We start from the raw sequence: 15,788 nt of genomic DNA, 5'->3' as shown, positions 1-15,788 counted from the left end.
AGGCTCCAGCATCATCCGTGGGAGAGCACAGAGGATCCCGGTGGCTGGGCAATGATTCCCTGATGGCAGAAGGTAGGGCCTTTGCCAGTTTGGAGCTGCCTCAGGGTGTCGACCTGCTCAGTGAGAAAGTAGGCGCCTAGGAATCGAAACGTTCCTCTCCTGCCTCGTCCTGCCTCGTTCCCAGGGTAGGGATCACCCTGACATCGGTTCTCCCATGTCCTCATCCCCCGCCAGCCCACAGGGTCATCCCCTCCCCAGACCACAGTTTGGGCCCAGGGGTGGAGATGCAGGCACACATCCCAAACTCCTCCGGAGAAACTCGATCTACAGGTGCTGTCTCGGGGCAGCAAGGGCTGCCAAACCACAGCACTGCACTTTTTCCTTTGGAGAAGAGAAAGGGGAGGGGGCAGAGGCCTGGACTGCAGCAATTCTGCTCTCAAAGGCACTTTACTCCCCACATCTGAGCGTCGTTAACGGTGTCCTTTTGTGTAACTCTGAGCTAACAAGCCCAGTCCAACCAGCCAGGTCTCTGTAAGCTCTGTGCCTCTCTCTGCCCTGCACCCCCATCCACACCCACCCCCTGTCCATGTGGATCTTGGAGAGGTGGACATTTTTCATCCATTTATTTTTTTTATTGAGGTGAAATTCACCTAACATTCATCTTTTTCAGAGTACAATTCGGTGGCATTCAGTACATTCACAATATGGTATATTACCACCTCTGTCTTGTCCCAAAACAGTTCGATCACCCCTAAAAGAGGCTGGAGTCCCGAAACAGTTTCATCACCCCTACAAGAGACCTCTGTCACTTCCCATCCCCCTGCTTCCTGGCCCCAGGCAAGCACCAGTCTGCTTTCTGTTCCTGTGGATTTGCCTATCCTGGTCTTTTCATCGAAAGGGAATCATACAATGTGTGACCTTTTATATCTGGCTTCCTTCACATTAATCTAAAGTTTTTGGGGTTCATTCACACTGTAGCATGCACTAGTACTTTTATGGCTGAATAATATTCCACTGAATGTGTAGACCACAATTTGTTTATCCATGCGTCCATCGATGGACATTCGGGCTCATCCATTTGTGTTTTTGCAACAGCAACAAAGCAACAGTAAAGAAATTTAAAAGGGAGGGAACTCATAAGCTCATCACTCTAAACACAGCGACATTTTCATTTCTCCGGGCTCCTTTCTACCTCTTTCCTGAGTATGCCGATACAGTTTTTTCTAGGTTTTAGTCTCAGGACAGATGCAGTTGTGACCCTTTTTTCACTTGACATAGGAAACCTTTTCCCTTGCCCTCTTGTACAGAGATCCTTCCCGTTAGCAGATTTTTTGTTTTTTGTTTTTTTGAGACAGAGTCTCACTTTGTTGCCTAGGCTGGAGTGCAGTGGCGCAGTCTTGGCTCACTGCAGCCTCAACCTTCTGGACTCAAGCAATCCTCCCACCTCAGCCTCCCAAGTAGCTGAGATTATAGGCATGTACCACTACACCCAGCTAATTTTTGTATTTTTTGTAGAGACAAAGTTTCCCTATGTTATCCAGGCTGGTCTTGAACTCCTGGGCTCAAGAGATCTGTCCACCCCAGCCTCCCAAAGTGCTGGGATTATAGGCGTGAGCCACCACACCCAGCCCCATTAGCATTTTTGGTGGGTAATACTCCACTGGCTAGCTGGGGAGTCACTTCCACACTCCTTGCCTTATCCTATATGTGACGAGCTGGTGCCATGCCATTCTGGCCCACAGGCCCTTCTACTTGCCTGGGAAGTTGAGGATGAATTTATTCACTGCCTTTGAACTTGCTGGGACCCTCCCCTCTTGAGTGTTGACCCGTGTGTTCCAGGTTGATGGAATTGGAGGAGGGAGACCTCTGGCATATACGAGGAAGTGCCCGAAGGTGACTGTGGCCTGAAAAGTATGTTGAAGTCCTTTTTTTATTCACCACCTGCCTGGGAGGCCCCGGGATTTACCCCTCCCTTGGCATCCTGCTCAGTTCCGTGAAATCCCATACGGGAAATGGCGATTGGGTTGCACAAGGAGGCGCACAGCCTAAGTCCTTTTAGAATCCTCTCAGGTTCATTGGCCGAGATCCATTCGAGGTCCAGTTGAGAAACCTCCAGTCCAGCTATCTCCACAGACACTCCCCACCACCCTGGGCTTGCCTCAGTCAGTTGCAAAGATCAGGAACCTGGAGGTGGGTTACCTGGACACTTGATTTTCTTCTAAAAGTGGATGGTGGGGTGGATGGTCCCGAGGTCCAAGATTTTGAGAGCAGTAAGAGGAGAGGTGGCTGTGAACTAAATTAAAAGAAGATGCTCTAAGGCCATCCTGTTATGGAGAAATAATTAACTCCCCACACATGACCGTGATTACAGCAAACAGCCTAAATGTCCATCTAGGGGGGAATGTCACCAAAATTATAATAGCACACAATGGGATATTATGCAGCCACTAACATAAAATTGATGGAGGAGCTAATATATTATGATGGAAAAAGCAAACTGTGGATTCGTATCTGCAGTGTGATCTTTTGCTGTAAATAGACTATTTTCATATGCACCAGGATGTTCTAGAAGGACACAGCTCTGTGCTTCCCTGGGCAGTGAGTGAGAGGAAACACTTTATGCTTTTTACATTTCTGTATTGAGATTTCTTATGAGAATGTCTAACATTTGAAATATTTCATATCAAGATAAGTTTTTAAAAATTCTGGTACAAGTGTAATCCTGATAGTTTTCATTTAATAGAGATCTGAGATTCTAAACTGTTGAGCCATCATTCCTTGAAACCAGTAGTTCTCAATCTCTGGCCTCATCATAGTCCCCTGGAGGGCTCTAGAATGCAGGCTACCCCACAGAGTTTCTGATTCAGAGAGTCTAACGGGGTCAGGAATTTGCATCTCTGAGTTCCCAGGTGATGCTGACTGATGTTGCGGGTTGAGGCCCCACTTTGAGAACCACTCCTGTAAAACAGGGCCTTTTCTGTTTTTTCCTCACTGCCAGATAGAGCGAGGCCTGTGGGTCTGGTGACGGGGCCAAGCAACTTGGGTCACCCCTGTGAGCTGTAGGACCAGCACCTGCCATGGCATTCCCCGGCTGAGTGCTCTCCTGCACTTGGCATTCAAGATTCCAAGCTATCAGGTGTCCCCCGATAGCCTCAGGTGTTGAGAGGCGGCAAGGGGAGGGCAGGGAGCGGCATGTATGAAGCTCCTACTTTGTGCTTGGAGCTTTAGTGAGGCGATTCTATGGTGAAATCATGAACATTGCCCTTCCTGTTTCCCCAGGTGGTTTGAGGGCAGCCACCTGGGCCTCGGGGGGAACGTGTGGATGCCCGGCCCCCTGACTCTCACGTAGGCTGGGTGATGACCCCTGAAATTTCTCTGGGTTGATGCTTCCTGAGTCCTCAGATCTTCTCCCCAGCCCCTTCCTGGTCACCCTGCTGCTTATTGTCCCTGGAGGGACATGAGGGTGACCCAAGGACCACTCCCAGAGTGGTTCTCAATGGGCTGGCACATCCCACAGAGAGAGGTCAGTGTGTCACCGCCTCCCATTCAGGCCTTGGCACCCTGAACGCCTGGGTTTGGTTGGATCCCCTGTATCCAGGAGACTGCCTTGTTGCGGGGAAGGGGCAGACTTTGGATGCACTCCAGCCTCCTCCTCTCAGCCAGGCAACCCTGAGCCCTGGAGTCCCTCGGGAGGCTAGGCTGGAGCAAGGCCCTGCCAGAAAACCAGCTTCTCTGCAGAGCCTCCTCCTGGGAGTCACTGGGCCCACCTGATCCGCCCTGCCTCGAGCTCCCGTCTCCTACCTTCTGGGGAGCTGCCGGGGAGCAGAGGGCGAGGAGCACCAGGTCTCTCAGCCTGTCCCGTGGGTATCCTGTTGGTGGCTCTTTTCTTGGAGATGGCCGTGGGGCTGCTCTTGGCCCTGCCTTTCTGCCTCCACTCTTTGGGGCACCCCACCTCTTGTGTGAACCAGGTGGACCCAGTGTGTGTCCCCCCAAGGCCAGGCAGTGTTGGTGGTCCATAGTCTACGTTTTATTCCCATTGCCGTGGGACGGCATGTCTGCTGCTGTCTGGGTCACCTTTCGGGAAGTTTGCTGTTTGTCCCTGGGGTCCCTCCAAGAACTGGCTTCTCTTCTGCACCAGGCACAGTTCGTTGTCCTCATCACCCTGCCTAGGCTACAGCTGCGATTTATTGTAATTTTCAGTCTCTATATGAATATCATGCTGGTTTCCCAGGCCGTGGCTCCACTGATTCGAGCCCTCTGAAAGTGCTGTGAGTCATCTGGGCCCTTCCATAGGCGTTTACAGCAGGTGCATTTTGGGTCTTTTGAGGTCAGGGGCTAGAGCTCTGGACCGTGTGGGATTTTCTCTCCAAAATCACTTGTCAGAACTTTCCAGAAGGATCCTGTTGATTCTAGGGGCACAGACTTATTTTTATATCCCTGTTTGAGGGTTCCCTCCTCAAGTTGGCGGTTGGTAGGGTGAGGGGTGGAGGGTGGTAACCACGTGTCACAAGCCCTGCTGGCGGTGGCCCCTTTGCCAGGGGCTCCGTGGCCCAGCCAGCACGGAGCATTCCCTGAGCCCTTTCACCACCAAGAGTGTCCCTGCCACTCATGTTCAGGATGCTGGAGGGAGCATAGGACCCCAGAGAGCAGGCAGAGCCCAGGCGGCGGCTGAGCCAGGCTGCAGAGGTTGATTCTGATAAAATAGCAGATCGCTCGGGGCATGTTTCTCTTGCAGAATCCTGGGCTGCCACCACTGGTGTGTGAGACGGGCGGCAGAGGGAGGGAAGTTACGTGATCTTCAGGTGAAAGGAGGCTTTATAAATAGGTCACCTTGTTCCACATCCTGAATTTCATTCTTTCCCCATCTTGGGGCAAAACAATGGTGTCACTGTTCTGGGGTTGGTCGGACACTGAGGGGGAACGGGCGTAAGGAGGAGGGTGAGTGTCTGCCACTCCCTGGTGACCGACTCACCTCTGTGCGTCCCTTACCTGCCCTTTCTGTCCGTTTGTCCCTAGTCGCGTTGGCTACATCCCCAAAAGAGGGTGTAGCTGCTCCTTCAACAGACCTCTTCCTAAACGCCACTACGAGCAGGTAATTTTTAGTGGAAGCGAGGCTCCAGGACAACTGATCTGAAAGCATTTGGGGGGAAGGTGGGGTCTGCAGGGTTGTGGCTTTAATTGAAATGCCACTGGGGGGTTGCAGGCAGGTGCTGTGCAGTCTGGCCTGTCTCAGCCTCTCCCAGGGTCTGCTCTCAGAGCCTCATTCCTCCTCCCCTCCTCTTCCCTGGAGTGGATCTGTCGGGGCCAGAACAGCCACTGGTGTTTCTGATAGGGCCACCTCACCTGGCCTTTGCCACGTGCACAGCCGCTGTGCAGCTGCCACCTGGCTGGGTATGGGGACGGACCAGCTGTTCTCTTCTTGTGTTCTGGGTCAGTAGAGAGAGATAGCTGCTCCATTTTTACAAGGCTAATCAAAATCTGTAATTTTGAAGCAGTATAACCGGAAGTCTTGGGATGGATCGCTGTAGACATAATGTCCCTCTTTGGCATGGCCTCAAAGCTTCCCCAGGATTCTCATCCTTTATTTAAATACCCTTCTGCCAGGCTGGGCATGCTGGCTCACACCTGTTATCTGAGCACTTTGGGTGGCCAAGGCAGGAGAATTGCTTGAGCCTAGTAGTTAGAGAGCAGCCTGGGCAACATAGCGAGACCCTGTCTCTTTAAAAGGAAAAAAAGCATTTTAAATGCCTTTCTGCCAGTTATGGATCCTTAACACGTACCTTCATGAATAAAGCATTCAGGACAATAGTGCCCACACATTACGCTGTGCTTGCTTTATAAAAGCAACACAGGTGCAGAACCTGTAGGAATTGCTTTGGGGATAACTTGTTCTTGCAAACATAGTGTGTGAAATCATTGTTTCTCAGCCTTTGATTCTCTTTTGTGTGCTTAAACATCATTTTAGTTTCAAAAGGAATACATGCATTTTAAAAAATTCAATTCAAAGCGTTTTTTCCCTCCCACCCACCAGCATTAACCGTTGTGAAAGGTTTGATGTTTATCCTTCTAGACCTTTCTCTGTACCTACAGATAAATGTGCACAGAGAGAATCTTTTTAAATTCTGTTCTTTCAGAAACGGCATCATGATCTGCGTATTGTTCTGCGATTTGCTTTTAAAAATGTGACAGCATCGCGTTACATTTTCTGTTGCGTCACCACTTTGGAGGGGCTGCATGGAGCTCCATGATGTGGACGAGGTGGGATTAATGCTGTCCCCAGCATCTTCATCCTCATGTCCCTGTGCAGGCCTATAGGGTTTGGTAGACAAGAGCCCTGGGTGATTGTTAGGCATTTTGCACATGGACAGGACAGGGACTGCCTTGTTGCACCTGCACACCTAGAAGGCTGTCCCAGTTCAGGATCTGTGCCCCTTCAACACACACCCACGCTGTGTAGGAATGTCCTTTCCCCACATCCTTTGCAGTTCCCTGCAACTTTTTTTTAACAGAATCTTGCTCTGTCGCCCGGGTTCGAGTGCAGTGGCACGATCTCGGCTCACTGCAACCTCCGCCTCCTGGGTTCAAGCGATTCTCCTGCCTCAGCCTCCCGAGTAGCTGGGATTACAGGCACCCACCACCATGCCCAGTTAATTTTTGTATTTTTTAGTAGAGATGGGGTTTCACCACGTTGGCCAGACTGGTCTCAAACTCCTGACCTCAGGTGATTCACCCACCTCGGCCTCCCACAGTGCTGGGATGACAGGCATGAGCCACCACGGCAACTGTTTTTAACCCTTTGCATGCCACAGCACTATCTCGCTCCTGTCTCGGTGGTAGTGCTGTGTCTAGCATCACATTCCTCTGTGCCTTGCATAATGAAAGCAAACTGTGGCTGTGTCCAGAAGGCACTCTCCGACCACAGGGCCCGCCTCGCCTCTCCTACCAGCCCAGGCTCCCTCGGCCTTCCGAGAGAATGGCTTTCCTAGATCATTAAAGGCTGAAGACAGGTGCCCTTCACCTGTCCTGGGTCTAGGACTCCCAAGCAGTGCACTTCGGGGATGCTTTTGACTCCTCTCCACCTGCTGGGGATCAGCATTCATTTCCAGGCTTTCTTCCCTGTGTATCTGCAGACCTGGCTGCCCCCACCTGGAGGAGCCCACGAAATTGGAGGCTTTGCGAGGTTCTTTTCTTCCTTCCTACTAAGATCTGGGGCCCCCAGCAAATCCAAAGATGGCCTCTTCCCTGGACCCAGACAACCTTAAATGGCTGTTCAAAGCTGGCCAAGGGAGTAGGGGGCTTTCGGAAGCTCATCTGCTTAGAGCCCAGGCTGCCACCGGGAAATCCAGTACGGACATACTCTGGTGGGTGTTTGGAACCCAACCCACCCCCGTCCCATGGCTGCTCTGGAGACACTGGGCTGAGGGCTTTTGCCCTCAAAGGGTGTAAGGGACATCCCCTTTCGCTCATGCAAGAATGTGTGTGTGTGTGTGTGTGTGTGTGTTGGGGTGGAGTATTCCTCCTGCTGGGGGATGAAGTTCACTGAAGCCAAACCCCAGGGCTTCGTGTCATCTGGTGTCCCTGCAGGTAGCCCCTCCCCCTCCTCCAGAGCTTTTAGTAGCCTTCACTGTGTTGTAGGAAAGGCAGAATCTCCTCCAGGTTGTGTATCCCTCTACAGGGGAAGCCAAGGTGACTCCCGGGCCGGTGGCTGCTCTCTGGCTCCGAGGGTCCGGGCGGTGGTTCCTGCCTCCGTCCCGTTTTGCACTCCTCTCTGCTTCCCCCAGCCCAGCCCTCCCATGCATGAGACAGACGCTCCCGCCATGTGCTTGACTTTGATGTTGGTGACGTGTCCTCTCCCTTTATCCCCCCACCTGCTTGTGGCACGATGGGGCCCGAGCTGTGCCGGGCCAGGACTCGGGGTAGGTGAGTGTGGGGTCAGGGGGTTGTCCCAGCTGAGCTCAACCAGAGAGGCTGAGGGACATGGAGCACGAGAGGCTGAGGCCTTGGTGCCAGCGCCATAGATGCTCGTCAGATTTGACAGCTGATCTCTGACACAAGGCGTGCAGGAGCGTGGGTGTGTGGACGGCTCGCCTGCCTTCCTCTGGAGGAAGCTCTCCACGGGACATGTCCTGAGCAAGTGTCAGGGAACTCGCGTCACACACAATCCGCCACCAGCATCGGCTCTTCGACCCAGATGAGATGCAGCTGTTCTCCGTGACTCACGGCCTCTGGGAGGAAGGTCCTTTCGGGAGCTCCCAAGCCACCGTTTTATGGCTGTTTTTCTCTCTTGACCCTTCTTGATCTTTACTTTAATCTGATCTTATGGGAAAATGTTGCTAGGAGTTCCTGACCCAGAGTGACTGGTGAGCTCCCTGCCACCCATGAGGAGGAGGGTCCTGCAGTTAGAGCTCCTGCACACACAGATGTATACACGCAGACACACTCCACGCACGCAGACACATGACACACATGTACATACAGGCACACGCATACATACATGCATGCACACACAGCACACACATATATACACACGAAGACATGCCACACATACACACATCCAGACACACCACACACACAGATACATACACACCTCACATATCTACACACACACACATGCATACTGCCCATACATGCACACACATACACACACACATTCTTTCTCCTGGTTGAAATACCCTCACGGCATTCATGCCTGTGATGAGGTAACAACCTGGTCTTCAGGAAGCACCAGACACTGGACCCCTGCGTGCGACAGCTGACCCTTGCAGCCTGAGGACTGAGTACAGTGAGAACTGTCATTATTTAGAGTGAGTAGAGTTTGGTGGGGCAGGAGGGGTACGGTCCAGGAACTGGCTTGTTGTGGGGCTTGACTGAGACAGTTGTGCAGAGGAGGAGGCAAGTGCAGTCCTGGGGACATGGCGGCTAATGCAAGAATGTGCTTTTGGGGATAAAAACTTTCTCTAAGGGAGTGGAGAGCAGGCGCCGCCGGCCAGGGCACTGCCTGGACTGTGACGCCTCTATATTGCTCGTTAGTCTCAGCTGCTGCCCTTACTCTCGGTGTGCAGGCACACAGTGTACACGTGTGTGTATGGGTGTACGCATGTCTGTGCATGTAGGCATGGGTGCTTGCATGTGTGTGGGGGGTGGTGGTGGCAGCAGCAGGGCCACATCTGTCCTCTGCTCTCCTGTTCCAGCCCTGCAGGGCAGTACAAGCCACGCCCTTTGTGGCTTGTACTTTGCTCCTCCTGGGTGGGGATGAAGGCTGAGTCCTCCCACCTCCTGGAAACTCACCAACTGCTCAGCAATCCCAGGCCCCGAAGCTTCTCTGGTGCTGCTGGGCCCCGCAAGGCCTAGGCATCCGCATTTGCTTCTCAGAGCAGCAGTAAGTGGGGGTGGTCCCAGAGCAGGGGCCTATACTGTTCTCCCAGCTCCTGCCTGAAGTGTGGTGCCCAGTGCTGGATGCCCTCCTGGCCCAGGGATGTCCGTCTTGGTCTAGTGTTAACAGGAGCCATCCAGGCACCTATGAATGTCACTCGGCACCTGTGGGTGGTACACACCCCCCATCCTGAGCGCCACGTCCAGGAATTGTAGTGACCGTATTAGCAGTTTTGCATGGGTTTACAACAGGGGTCGGCAGCTCCTGGGCCAAATCTGGCCCGCTGTCTATTTTTTGTAAATAAAGTTTTATTGAAACACACCTATGCCCATTCATTTACATATTCTCTGGAGAGCCTTAAATAGTTACTATCTGGCCCCTTATGGAAGAAGTTTGCTGACCCCTGGTTTAGAAGGGACCTTAAACTTGATCTGCCCTAACCCAGCCTTCCAAGTCCTTGGGTCTTGGCCCAAAGGCAGCAGCCCTCTGTTGGGCCAGATGTGGTGACCAGGAAGACGGGAGAACAGTGATCTTTGTTCAGTGAGTGGAGCACAGGCTAGGAAGTAAATGAAAGTGGAAATGCAGTGCCACCGGCTCCCTCTGGCACACTGTCTCCACTGAGCTTTAGGTAAGTGTGTGACAGATGAGCGAGCAGAAGCCTGGAGAAGCTGGGGGTGGATCTTGGTGGCTGGAGCTACTGTCTCAGCGCATGAGCTTGGAAGCTTCAGGAAACAGGGCTGGGGAAGCGCCCGCTGGGCTGCAGTTCCAGGGGAGGTGGCGAGTCCAGCTCCTGGGGACCCACAGGAAGGGTGGATCTGTGCAGCCACATTTTAAAATAGAAGGAGGAGGACAGATGGATGGCTTCAGTGTTCCTGCACAGCAAGGAGGTGGCTAGGTGTGGACAACAGGAAGATGGGAAGGCACTGTCATCTTTAACCATAGCCTGGACACAGGGCGGGTGACAGATGAGTCAAGAGTAGCCCTAGGGCCACCACAGTGATTGACCGCCTGGGTGGTGACTCAGATGGCAGAAGTGGCCGGGTGGGTGGGCCACATTCCCTGGGGTGCCCTTGTGAGGGAGTCACCCCACAGTGCTGCAGGCCCTTTACCTGCCTGCCCTGCCCACGGAAAACGCCCCACCCTCCTTCCCCAGCCTCCCTCCTCCCAGGCCCTCCCTCCCACAGGCCCCCACCCCTCACAGCCATGTGGTCCAAGGCCTGGGCCCGGGTGAGGGGTGGGGGGAAGGTGGGTGGAGGTGGAGGGTGGCGGTTCGGGTTCGGTTTAGGGAGCTCAGCCCAGCATTGGCGTTGAGGACTTGCTGGGCCACCTGAGGTGCTGGCATCTCAACTAGGAGAGCTTGTGGAACTGATCTGGACAGACAGATCCCACGTCGGGGTGAAGCCACCCTTTTCTGGTGGCTCTTTCTGGGATGAGGCTGGCCCAGCCTCCAGGGACCCCCCCGCACCACCATCCAGCTAATGCCTGCCCCAGCCCCACAGGGCTGTGTCTTAAGTGGAGTCGACGCAGGGCCCTGTCTAAGCTCTGGCTGGCGGACCCCAGGCCGGCCTGTCCTTATAAATAAAGTTTTCTGGAACTCAGCCACGCGCGTTTATTTATGTCCCGTCTGTGGCTGCTTTTGCGCGACAACAGCAGAGACTGTCTGGCCCTCAAAGCCAGGCATTTACTATCTCGCCCGTTTCAGAAAAAACTGATCTCCGGTCTCGCTGAGACAGGCATTCTGTGTGTTCAGGCCTGGGTTTATTAGCCTGAGAGCTCCCTCCCCTCCCTCCTCTCCCTCCCCGTCCTTCCCCGTCTCACCCCACTTCACCCTTTCTCCCGCTCTGAGGTGTTGCTCTCCTCGCCTCTTCCCCCCTCAACCTCCCTGTTACGGTCCCTGCTAGCATTTTCAGTTACCTGCCAGAGGACCCCTCCCCGCCGCCTTTCTCTCCCCCCCCCCCCCCCCCCCCCCCGCCTCCTCCCCACTCTTCCCACCTGCTCCCACACGTGGAGAGAGGGCGGACCTTCCGTGACAGACGAGATCCCAGGAGAAAGGTCCTCCCTGCTGCGACAGTTGAACGGCGGCAGCGGGGCTGTGGAGGGGCTACGCTGCAGGAAGCGTGACATGAACTAGCTCTCTTAGAAAGTAATTCGCGCCCCGTCCTCCCGGGAGCTGACCTCTGTGCCCACCATACCCTGCAGAATTAAGAACATGGAGAGGTTCCTGGGCACCAAGCTGGAGGGGGTGTCCAGACAGAGATGGGGGTTGTCCTCTTCGCCCCCACTCCTTGCAGCTCTGACCTCGAGAGCCGCCTCGGCCCGGCCTTCCTACAGCTCAGAAAATGCTCCAGTGGAGGTTGGGGAAGAGGGGAATTCTGGGAAGGCCACACTGGCGCCACACCAGACCTAACTCTCTCCCCCTCCCGCAGCTTGAGGCGCAGGCCCCAAAGCCACGGGGTGCCCCTCTGCAGCAGCATCGAGAGAGTCCTAGAGGTTTCAGTGGCTCCCAGGAGAGGAGATGGAACTGAAAGCTTGAAAATGGGATTTTCCTGGGAGATCATGGATGTGAGGTCACAGTATTCACAGAACTTTCTGGAACCAGGGTGGCCCTCCAGGTTGCAGAGGGTACACCTCCGCTCTAATGGTTTTGCAGACACTGGACACAAGGAGTCCTACCCTGTCTCTGAAGAGATGACCGTGCCCCTGAGATCAAAACCCTCTGTCTGTGGCTGGGCACAGTGGCTCACGCCTATAATCCCAGCACTTTGGGAGGCCAAGGTGGGTGAATCACCTGAGGTCAGGAGTTCGAGAGCAGCCTGGACAACATGGTGAAACCTGGCCTCTACTAAATAGAAAAAATTAGCTGGGTGTGGTGGTGGGCGCCTGTGATCCCAGCTACTTGGGAGGCAGAGGCAGGAGAATCGCTTGAACCCAGGAAGCGGAGGTTGCAGTGAGATGAGATCGTGCCATTGCACTCCAGCCTGGGCAACAAGAGCAAAACTCTTATCTCAAAAAAAAAAAAAAAAAAAAAAGAACCCTCTGTCTCACATCAGAAAGGGGAGGGCGAGAAGCATGAACCGGCCCCTGAGATAAGGGGGTCGGGGCACCAAGTGTTCCCACATGGGAAGGTTCTGCCAGGACCAAACTTGCTGGAGGCCTGGCTGCCCTGGGGACAGGGTCTCGTGGGATCTCTTCCCAGCTGAGAGGGAGCTGGAGGCCAGCCCCGCACTGAACCGGGAGGCCAGCCCTCTGAGATTCCTGGATTTCCCTGTGTCTGGGAGCCCGCGGCCTCCCCCACCCGGGTTCCTTTGGGTTCTCTTTGTCTCCTTTACTTGGGCACCCTAGTAACCAGGGACCCAGCATGACTCTCCCGGCAGCCAAGGCTCCGATGGCCTACCGCCCAGGCACCCCCACAGGCTCCTTTAGTACCGTTGCTTCAGCCAGGAGCCTGCCTTGCCCCAGCCTGGTTGATCCTAGGAGCCTGACCCCAAACCAGGCTGCTCTCCCTGGCCTCTCTGGTCCCTTCCAGAGGCCAAGGAGGTTCTTGATGGCAGAAAGAAACTTCTCTCTTGAACGAGGCTCAAATCTTCTGCTGCCTTCTCCTCCTTGGATAGAACTCTTCCTGACCAGCACTTTGGGAGGCCAGGCCAGGTGGATCACTTGAAGTCGGGAGTTCAAGACCAGCCTGGCCAACATGGTGAAACCCCGTCTCTACTAAAAGTACAAAAATTAGCCAGGCATGGTGGTGGGTGCCTGTAATCGTAGCTACTCGGGAGGCTGAGGCAGGAGAATCACTTGAACTCAGGAGGTGGAGGTTGCAGTGAGCCGAGATCACGCCACTGCGCTCTAACCTGGGTGACAGAGCAAGACTCTGTCTCAAAAAAAAAAAAGAATTCTTCCTGGGTTGCCAGTGGAGAGGATGGGGTAGATGATGCAGTGAGATCTCTCCCCCAACCCAGAGTCCCTGTTCTCCCTCCTGAAGGACCCAGGGGATGGTGAGGCCAGAGAGGGAACGAGGCATCTTAGCGTTGGACTCTCCTCCCCAGACGTGCTGTTGAGACCCAGAGGGCAAAACCCTGGCTTCTAGTTGAAGGGTGTGGGCAGGAAAAAGAGGTGGTCAGTCATCTAAGAACTCCTGGGGGTCAGGGGATGAGCCCCCCATGCTGTCTGCCCTTGAGAAGAATGTTGCTGGCGCAGGAGGCTCCTGGGGCCCTTCCCGCCAAGCGTACACAGACGACTGAGTTGAGCCGTCCGACTGCACCAGAGAGCGCTTCTCTGGAGTGAATTGGTGGTGCGTCTGCTGGAGGTAGCAGTGACAGAGACAGAGACAGGGAGGAGAAGCTGGGATTGGCATCCTCACAGCCTCTGCTGCTACCTGGGGCTCCACTTCCCCTCTGAACAGCAAGGCAAGGGCCATCCACCTCCCTCTGTTTTGCCCAAGCAGATGCCCACTGTCGTGGCTAAGTCCTGGTTCTGTGACACCATGGCCTGCCGTCCTGTGGAACCCTGATGAGGTATTTGGTGGGCATCAGCCGTGTGTCTGCACCCAACACAGATGAGGGTGACGTGCAGCCCCCAAGCCCACCTCTCCATGCAGTCTGCCGGGTGGACAGACAGCCCCTTTCCTTTGTGACAACCTAGCCAGGGACCAGGGGATGTCATTCCACGCCAAGACTGCAGCCTGCCCATGTCAGGCATGACGGAGCCCAGGTGCAGGCTGCCGGGACGTGCTGATGTGGTCGCCTCGACCTCCGGGTTAACTTTCCCCTTCATCCCACAGCCCCGCTCACCGGTTGTTTGTCTTTCCGTCCATTAGGCAATACTGAACACTGTGCAGCTTGCAGAGGTCTCCTGGCAGCCCGCCTTAGGAATTCTGTCTGGCCCCGATCAGAATACGGGAGACGAGAACACGAGATTGATGAGTTTGCCTTGGGAGTCGGTGAGAAGGTGAAACCAGGGCGAACATGGGTCAGAAGGTCACTGGAGGGATCAAGACTGTGGACATGAGGGACCCCACATACCGGCCCCTGAAGCAGGAGCTCCAGGGTCTGGATTACTGCAAGCCCACCCGGCTGGATCTGCTACTGGACATGCCCCCTGTGTCCTACGACGTCCAGCTGCTGCATTCGTGGAACAACAACGACCGGTCGCTCAACGTCTTCGTGAAGGAAGACGACAAACTCATCTTTCACCGGCATCCGGTGGCCCAGAGCACAGACGCTATCAGGGGCAAAGTCGGGTATACCCGTGGGCTGCACGTGTGGCAGATCACGTGGGCCATGAGACAGCGGGGCACACACGCCGTGGTGGGGGTGGCGACGGCGGACGCCCCCCTGCACTCGGTCGGGTACACTACCCTCGTGGGAAATAATCACGAGTCCTGGGGCTGGGACTTGGGGCGCAACCGGCTCTACCACGATGGCAAGAACCAGCCAAGCAAAACATACCCAGCCTTTCTGGAACCAGATGAGACATTCATTGTCCCTGACTCTTTCCTGGTAGCCCTGGACATGGACGACGGGACGCTGAGCTTCATTGTGGATGGACAGTACATGGGAGTGGCTTTTCGGGGACTCAAGGGCAAAAAACTGTATCCTGTAGTGAGTGCCGTCTGGGGCCACTGTGAGATCCGAATGCGCTACTTGAACGGACTCGATCGTAAGTGTCCCCTCTGCTGTCAGAGGCAGTGCCCTCCCTCTGTCCCCATGGTCCTGGCTGGGCTTAGGCCAAAAGTTGATACAGTCATTGGAACTAAGGTGTTTTAAAGTCGATATTCCAGTGTATTCAGACCCTCAGAGGCAACTTTTGCATCTGGTTAAGTGAGGAATTCTACCCAGAGTCTGCTAGATTACCTAACAGTGCCTCATGAATGAATAGACAGATGGATGGATGATGGATGATGAATGAATAGATGGATAAATGATTGGTTGGATGGATGGATGACGGATGGATGGATAGATGAGTGAATAATGGATGGATGAGTGGATTGATAGACAAGTGGTGGAACAAAAGGATGGATGGATGGGTGGATGGGTAGGTAGGTGGGTGGATGAGTGTTTAGATTGATGGATGAATGAGTGGATGAAAAAGTGGATGGATGAATGAGTGGATGGATAAATGAATAGATGGGTGGGTGGGTGAGTGGGTGGATGTATGGATGGATGGATAAATGAACAGATGGATGAGTGGGTGGATGGATTGATGGATAAGTGGGTGGATGGATGAGTGAGTGGATGGATGGATGGATGGATGGATGGATGGATGGATGGATGGATAAATGAATGGGTGGATGAGTGGGTGGATGGATGAGTGAACAGATGGATAGATGAGTGGTGGATGGATGGATGGATGGATGGATGAGTGGATGGATGGATGGATGTATAAATGAACGGATGGATGGGTGGGTGGGTGGATGGAT

The 15,788-nt window shown here is 54.2% G+C and overlaps 1 protein-coding gene across 2 annotated transcripts in view; it reads left to right on the top strand.

The window, feature by feature from the left end:
* The window catches only part of SPSB1 (splA/ryanodine receptor domain and SOCS box containing 1), a 79,567-nt gene that overhangs the window by 53,682 nt on the left and 10,097 nt on the right, over positions 1 to 15,788 (top strand). For both annotated transcript variants that reach the window (XM_023215284.3, XM_023215283.3), the window contains exon 2: positions 14,187 to 15,028. In XM_023215284.3, the coding sequence (XP_023071052.1) occupies positions 14,335 to 15,028 (694 nt within the window). In that variant the 5' untranslated portion in view covers positions 14,187 to 14,334. The remainder of the gene's footprint in view (positions 1 to 14,186; positions 15,029 to 15,788) is intronic.

The sequence above is a fragment of the Piliocolobus tephrosceles genome, chromosome 1 (genome assembly GCF_002776525.5).
Source record: "Piliocolobus tephrosceles isolate RC106 chromosome 1, ASM277652v3, whole genome shotgun sequence".
Classification (NCBI taxonomy): Eukaryota; Metazoa; Chordata; class Mammalia; order Primates; family Cercopithecidae; genus Piliocolobus; species Piliocolobus tephrosceles.
This window is presented reverse-complemented; position numbering and strand designations above follow the sequence as displayed.